Genomic DNA, 8,341 nt, shown 5'->3' with positions numbered 1-8,341 from the left:
CTCAGCCCCACCTCCACTGGCATGCAGACGTCCTGTAAAGGTGTTAAGAATGCGCTTCAGTTTTTCGCTTTGAAAATAAAGAGCTCTCACATATAAAGTGGTCAGACGTCGTTTCTGCATCTACTCTTTGGTTTAAAGTTTCGCCATCGATGTACTGATGTTTTAATATCTGGTACTGCTGGTGAGCATTTTCAATGAAATCTACTTCCTATCTGAGTGTCGGCAACACAGCACACGATCATCAGCAATACAAGACACGTGTAGAGGTTTAAATAATTAAATAAATTGTAATTTTATTGTTGTTTTGTGGGAAAGCAGAACAAATGTGTCAGACTGTTTTAATGCAAGTACAGAATTCACATCTATCCATTTTTCTGAATGCTTATTCTACTCAGGGTCAAGGAGGCTGGCTGGAGGTTGGATGCGCTCAGAACGGGTCACCAGTCTGTCCCCGGGCTAATTCACAGCAGGAATGTGAAATAATCCAACCACCGCAAAGAATAAAAACATGAATACGCCCTCTAAAGTGTCAGCATATTCATTCCACACCAAACAGAATGTGGTTGGTGCTGTATCGTGTTCTTTTACACATCGGCCATTTGTATATGTATTTATAGAGAGTATTCAGGACTTGGGGTATTCAGGACTCGGAGGTGTTTCAAGAGATGGTATCTGGGCAGGATGTGTCTGGCTTGGCTTTGTCCAAACAGCAAATCACAGGAAGCTGCTAATAAAAACATGTCAGGCATCAATCACTCAATGTGTGTATTCACAGAGAAGCTGATTTCCTTTTACCAGAAGACTCCACAGATCTGCTGTTTCAGAGAGCATCCTCAGACAGCAGGCAAGTTATTTACTGTGCACGTTCCACCAGTGTCATGATGCTGTTTAAGATCTAAATATAAACACAATGCAATGATTTGCTAATCTCATGAATCCAAATTTCATAGACAATAAAACACAGAAACACGTCCACATCCAGACGTGCATTTCATGGAAGGCCTGCATATTTCAGCAGGAGGATGCTAAACCACAGACTGCATCTACTCCAGCAGCACGGCTTTGTAAGAGAAGAGTCCGGGTGCTGAACTGATCTGCTTGCAGTCCAGACCTTTGACCAGCTGAGAACATCTGGAGCATCATGAAACCCACAACAGGACAAAGCAGTGGCAGGACTGCTGAGCAGCTAGAATCCTCCATCAGACCAGAACGGGGCAACGTTCCTCTGTTAAAGTCTACAGCTACTCTCCTCAGCTCACAGATGTAGACAGAAGAAGACGGGATGCTGTGCAGTGGCAACACGGAGCTGCGCAGTTCCTACAGAACAGCGCATCAGCGTTCCAACTGGTTCCACGTTCAAATTCTGTGTCTGTGAACTGATGCAGACTCAGTGTCTAGGTGTGGTTGTGTATCATTGGTCTGTAGATTTTATATATGTGTACATGCTGCAGGTTTGTAAGGTCACCAGGAGGCAGGCTAACAGCAGTGATGAGCTGTTTTTGGTACTTTGTCTCCTGTGGATGAGACAGACGTGTGAGGATACCAAGAGTGTCTTTGTGCTGAAAGTGAAACTAAGGAAATCGGTGAACACTGCCCACTGCATCAGTCATCGTCTGAGCTTTTAACGTGTGTTTGATTTGTGTTTAGCTTCTTTGTCTTGATGAACTTTTCGAGCAGTTAGCATTCGATGTACACGGCTACATGCTGTTAGCTTTTTGGTCCGGATGGATGGATGGATGGATGAACAAAAGTCCCACAATCTCTGCAAATTCAACGACCCACATTCTACGTAAAGGGTCAGGCAGCAAAACTCAAGGATTTCTGTACCAGTCGTGGGAGTGCTCCAACGCCACCATCTTCATCTGGAGCTGATGAACATCGTCCCCATACTGCTCCACATCCATTATAAGATTTGCACTAATGGACCCCAGCAGCAGAGGAAATACCATGTAACTGTGGAAAACTCAGCTCTGCAAACAAAACGGTCCTGCTGTGGAGGAGACAAAGGAGAGCGACACAAAACTGAAAGAAAAAGGATCAAACTCCAGACAGCTGCAGATGCAACACCCTGAAAACAGGCAGAGAGGCTGAAAGGGTTTCTGCTGCATGATTTGCATGTCCATGGTGCTGCTTGGAGTCTCACAGGTCCTCCCAAAATTCAAAGGAGTTGTGAGGTGAAACAGCATGAGCTGAAACTGCACAGAGGACTCTGAAGCCTCTGCGGGAGGTGCATAAAGCAGCAGTTATCTGCTCAGACACGAGCCGTGCTCCATGTTGTTTCTGAGCACACTGCCTTACTATAAAAAGTGATGTGCTCGAAGCAGTGCTTAAAGCCTGAAGGAGTCTGAAACCATATAACGTCTGTGATTCAGCCCAAGGAAAAGATGTTTAACTAACTGTGTGAGGGTTCATTGAACAGTCTGTAAGGACACTGTAACATGATAAGCCTGATAAACATAAAAAAGGAAGACAGAAAAGAAAAAAACATCTTTTAATCACTTTAACAAGTTATTGCAATAAAAATTGAGTTTCTTCTTATTTTCTGGAAAAAAGATGACAATTATGGTGTGTGTGTGTGTGTGTGTGTGCGTGTGTGTGTGTGTAATGGACGTCCTGTGGGAACGAGGGGTTGAGTGGTGTGAGGTCTGAGGCGTCGTAACGACGGACGGGCGGCGAGCACCATTTAACTGAGAATAATACACCATTTCCTCCCATTCTCTCTCTCTCTCACACACACACAGTGTATAAACAGACACACACACACACCTCCCAGTCATGTTCCCTTGTTCCAAAAGGATTTCCGACTCACGGCCCAGCACTCTGGCTCAGCGCTCCCTGAGATATTACCCTCTACACACAGAGATATTCCTCCCTCGACACGCTGCGTTTCCTGCTATAGGATGGCCCTGCTTGTCCTCTGTGACCCCCGACACCAATAAACCTCTGATATCATCAACACACACAGAACCGGGAGTGCGTTGGCAGCAGCTTCTCTTGTAAAACAACTTTAACTGAAACTAACTGTGTTTAATTGACATCTGAGTTTCTGCTCATTTATTTTCGTTTGTTCGTTTGTTCCTTTGTTTTCCGTCTCAGCTCAGAAGCAGAGGTTTTCTGACTGACGCCGTGTGAGGCTGCATGAACTGAGCTGTGTTAGTTTGTCCCAGATGCAGTCCACAGCTGAACTCTGGGATAGTTTCACCTGAGCTCCACAGCTGCAAGGCAACACCTTGGAGTGAGACTTTTCAGTCCAGCAGAAACCCAAGCTTCTGTTTCTGTCAGTGTTTGGTGCCACTCTAACTAATATAACAGTTATTGTACTTTGTTTATCTCCATGATGGGTGGATGGACAGTCAAATATTCCATTTCCTGTGTGCTGTCTCACACGTCATTCATGTGGGAGATGGAACTAAAACAGAAGCTTGAGCTAAAACTTCTGGACCATGCTCAGTGCTACAAAGTGACAAGAATGTGACGATGAAGCGCAAACTCAGCACAACCCCAAAGCTGGCACTTTATCTGAGCTCCTCTGTGAGCTTGGCTCTCAGCTTTGTGGTAATAAAGAAAGATTTTCCTATTATGGTACGGGTTTGTGTAGATACACTGTGGACTTCATATGAATAATGCTTAAGTGATGTAATGAGTGTAGCTCTTCTTAGAGCTTCACAGAGGTCTTCTTGGAGAGGTTCATCATCCCTCTGTGCTTACTGCAGCTCTGCACATCAGCCTCATTCTTGAAAACATGCAGCAACAAGTGAAATAATGCATTACTTTTTCTTTTTCTTTCTTAAAAGTACAGAGTAATGCGTATTACTTTAAGACACAACTCCCAAGTTAGAGGGCGAATATGAGCCTCATAAAATGAATCAGAGTTGTTCCAAACTTTAGCTTTACCAAATTTAAAACAACAGAAATGAAGCACAACAACAGCAAAAATCATAACTACGGTTTCACCGGGCGGCCTCATCAGCGGTGCAATGAGAGAGACCTGCAGGATGGATATATGAAGGACCATCACAATCCTAAAGTATTTTATTTTGAAAGTTGATGGGTTTAGTTCACCTCCTCTCCTGTAAGTCTTTTGTCCCTTAGACTTGACCTTCCAGGAGAGTGAAACCTGAGGACAGCTGACTGCTTCATTTTTGAAGTGATGAAATAAAAATTCTGATGTTCTCAGAATGTGTACGGACTATTTGACTCCAGCTAAATTAAAGTTGTTACTCGACTGGTAATTTGTTAGAAGTGCAGTACTGTCATTTCATGACTTCGTGCAGGCACGCATAAAGTAAGCAGACCTTTTAAGATTCAAAAATGTAATTACTGATTTTTAAACTGAGTCAGGATTCATCACTCATGTCTTGGATAACACCTGGAGTTCTTGCTGTCTTCATTAACTGACCCGCAGAGGTTTCCATCCCGCAGGAAAAATCTGAGATTTCAGTGCATTTCAGGTTTGAGCTTTAATGAAGGCCTTGCTGTGTAGATGTGTAGACAGACTCACTGTTACAGTAATTACCCGGACAGAAAGAGGAGGAGCTCAGCCAATGAGAGGGTGCTGACAAGCCCACTTGAAGTTATCAGAACGAACGGAGAAACGGTGAAGGGGGGGGGGGTCCTGTGTGAGTCTGTGTGCTCGTATCTGCGTCAATGTGAGGACCAGTTTGGTTTTAGTTAGTCCTCGCAGTGAGACCAGTCTGTGTATCAGTGTGTGTGTTGGTACAGTATAATTCCTGCATTAAATCCTTGTTGCACCGCTAACAGATTAGCAGGTGTGAAAAGACAGATGCTTCTGTGTGTGTGTGTGTGTGTGTGTGTGTGTGTGTGTGTGTGTGTGTGTGTGTGTGTGTGTGTGTGTGTGTGTGATATTCCCACAGCTCCTGGCTGTGTTCACTGAAACCCAATCATCGTGTGAGAGAGACCAGACGCACACACACACACACACACACACACTAGCCTTTTTCTGACATGTCATACGTAATGTTTCTGGCTAAAGCATCTTCCCGGCATGGCAGCAAGGGATTGGTGGATGCAGGTCCAGTGGGTCAGAGCCTCATTTTAAAGTGAAGATTGAATCTGGTGTAAAAATCAATAAAACAAAAGCAAAGTAACATCACATACACAAAACACAGTTCAGACTCACAGACAAGAACTTGAAGTAATGATTTGGTGAGTGACTTCTCTCGGTCAGGACGTTTGGCCCTCTCTGCTTCATGTCCGTCAGCTGACTGTGGGTGTTTCGTGCTCAGCTCTCCTAGCATTTATGTCAAGCTGAGGTCCAACATCTTACTGTGTCTTGAGATACAACTCACCCCTCTTTACTGCACGATGGTAACCGCTGATGTCTGTGCATCAGTCTCTTTCATCCTGCACAAATCCGGCCAACGCTTCCAAGTTCGTGTCGTTTTTCCTACTGACCACATCCAGCTTCCTGACCATCTCTCCAACGTCCTTCTAGGATGGAGTGTTAGAGTTAAATGGAGTGTTAAAGAAAATATTATTATTGTTTTGAGGGGGAAAAAAACGATATTTGGACCAAAATATTTGATGTATCTCTAATTCCATCACACCACAGAGACCAAAGCTCAAGCTGCAGGTTTTCACTGTTAAGACGTGCCTGAGGACGCTTGGTCACCACCTTCACTGACCTCCTGCCTCCAGTGGGCTGAAGCTGAATGTACCCAAAACCTTCATGATGCCATTTCAGCCTTCTGCTCTATCAGCCTCTTGCTAAAGTGCTCTGAGCAGTCAGTAAGACGAGAAAAGTACTTTATAAACTTTTTTTTTAAGTATTTTATACTATGGAATAAAGCATCAGTGGGGTGAGCTGCTGGAAATAAAAGGACCTCAGAGCTTCAGAGGACCTCAGGTTTGCGGTGCAGCAGTCACTCTCAGACCTGCTGCCTGATATAATCGTTGTTTTCTGATGGCCTCGTTCCCATACACGCACGCATGCGCACGCTTGTGTACGTGCGTACTGCCTCCGAACCAGACGCACCTCACAGTGTGTGTGTGTGTGTGTGTGTGTGTGTGTGTGTGTGTGTGTGTGTGTGTGTGTGTGTGTGTGTGTGTGTGTGTGTGTGTGTGTGATTCCCAGGCTTCGTGGGAAAGCTCCAGCGGCAGAGGAGGAGGAGGAGAAGCAGGAGAAGGAGGAGAAGGAGGAGAAGGACTCACCGGTCAACAGTCCAGTCTGCAGCCGACACCCAGGCCACCTGTCCCGGACTTCTGGCCGGACACGCACCGCTGAGAGAAACCGGAACCCTGTGAAACTAACGTGACTTTTATTTGGAGAAAACGTTTTTTGTCTCAGGAACCTGACCCCGTGGATTAACCGCACACGCTCTTAGGGCACATTAACACCAGATCATCAGGACCCACCGGGTTTCGATCATTCATTCACTCCGGTCTGATCTCCGGTCAGCAAATTCGCAGGAATAAAAGAAGTCTTTGAAACCTTCGCGTCTCCTCCCGGGACAGACGGCCACATTTTCGCGCCAACAACGCGCTATGAAGCGGCCGTGCGAGGACAGCAGCTCCGCGGAGAGCGAGGTAGAGGAGACCATCGACGTGGGCAGCGAGAACATTTATCCGGGGTGAGATTTCACACACGTTTCTCTTTTTCTTATGACAGAAATGAAAACATCGCAGTTCGTTTAGCTTATTTCACATCGTTTCAACCTAAATGTTGACGCTCTTTATTACTGATGTGTCTAAACAAACATTAATCGCCCTAAAAATAAATGTAAGGAATTTTAGCGGTTCATAAAATGTCACAAAAGATTATTGGCAAACCTTTCATTTTTAATCAGATTTTCCAGTGAATGAGACAAAAAAGGAACATAAATAAGACATGTAAATACAGTTTTAGGGACTTTGTGCTTCAAAAATGAGTCAAACAAAAACGTTTGCTAATTCAGCAGATCTCCTAAAAACCGAGATGAGCACAAGCTTTTAATTATCCCTGAAAGAAAAGGCAAAGGAGAATAAACATGATGAAAACTGCGCTCGTTTTTACCGAGTGATGTCACTGAACCTTAAAATCCGCTCAAAGCTGGAAAAAGTTCAAAACAAAAAATTTTTACTTTCAGCTAATTTTCCCTCCAAATTACTTTTCATGGTTTGTTTGTTTTGGTTTTGTTCAGTTTTGTATTTCTGAATTTAAAAGTGAATTTAAAGGGCTCGGTTTATTCCACATGTTCTACTATTTATATTTTACTTTATTCCTGCACAGCTGGAGTGGAGCACCCACAACTTCGTTGTACATGTGTAATTGAAATAACGGGCTATTCTATTCTATTCTATTCTATTCTATGTTCACTGTTGGTGAAATGCTCAAATACTTCAGTAAAATAAAGGTACTGCAGATTCTAAATACACCCTTATAAATACCTTTAAAGTGAACTGGTGCAGTCAAATGCATGCATTTAATAGAAATCCATCAGCGTGTAATCAGCTGCTTTTATCTGCTTTTAATACGATCAGTTTAGTTGAGCAGTTCCCAAGTTAAGGGTTACTCCCCATTCGAAGGATCGCCTGATAAACCCTCGGTGTCAGAAGAAGATGAGAGGAAAGGAAATCAAAACCAGCTTCGTCTCTCCGAAATCTTGTGTAGTAATTTGCAGAGTTTAAAGGAGCTGCTTTTTCACCGGAACAGTTCAAAGACCACTGTATAAAGAAATCACGGCATACATTTTATTAAATGTGTTACAAAATTGTTACAAGACTATTTCTGTAAAACTGAACAATCTTTGTCGTTATTTAAATTTAATTGTCGCAGTATTAATATCTTAAAGGTGGTGAAACGAACAAAGCATGAAATGGAAACAGTGAAGTTAAATACGTCAGACTTACACTCTAGTAAATGTCTTCTGTAAGAAGTAGATGCGGTGCTCGTTTATTATATGTTAATATAAAATTGGGCAGTTTAGTCTAATAAAATCTACTATATTTTATCCAAGCATGCAGTGTTATTAATATTCTACACTAAGTGGGATGATCTGCAGAGGAGTGAGTGGATGATGGGTTAGAGATAAGAAATGAAGACAAACACATGATGAAATATAAATAAATATAAAAAATCTGTCACACAGATTTTTGCAGCGTTTACTCTTCTCTCTCTAACCTTCATCTCTCATAAATAAGCAGAGGAATAAACTTTGCAGTCCCGGTGTTCACATGTTTATGTCGACACAGCGGTGCTCAAACTCTGGGGCGGGTCCCCCTGGTGGGGCACAGAGACACTGCAGGGATCTTTGTGCACCACCAGGAAAATTATGCAGAGAGACTGAGGTGATAATTTATGTGTGTGTGTGTGTGTGTGTGTGTGTGTGTGTGTGTGTGTGTG

The 8,341-nt window shown here is 43.4% G+C and overlaps 1 protein-coding gene across 1 annotated transcript in view; it reads left to right on the top strand.

The window, feature by feature from the left end:
- Positions 1 to 6,043: 6,043 nt before the first annotated feature.
- hey2 (hes-related family bHLH transcription factor with YRPW motif 2) overlaps positions 6,044 to 8,341 on the top strand; it is a 10,361-nt gene continuing 8,063 nt past the window's right edge. Inside the window, exon 1 of the mRNA XM_005936218.2 lies at positions 6,044 to 6,590. Coding sequence (XP_005936280.1) covers positions 6,505 to 6,590 — 86 coding nt within the window. The 5' untranslated portion in view covers positions 6,044 to 6,504. The remainder of the gene's footprint in view (positions 6,591 to 8,341) is intronic.

This window comes from Haplochromis burtoni, unplaced genomic scaffold, assembly GCF_018398535.1.
Source record: "Haplochromis burtoni strain Fernald_Lab_line unplaced genomic scaffold, NCSU_Asbu1 Contig_203, whole genome shotgun sequence".
Classification (NCBI taxonomy): domain Eukaryota; kingdom Metazoa; phylum Chordata; class Actinopteri; order Cichliformes; family Cichlidae; genus Haplochromis; species Haplochromis burtoni.
Note: the sequence above shows the minus strand (reverse complement) of the source record. Positions and strands in the feature narration are given on the sequence as shown.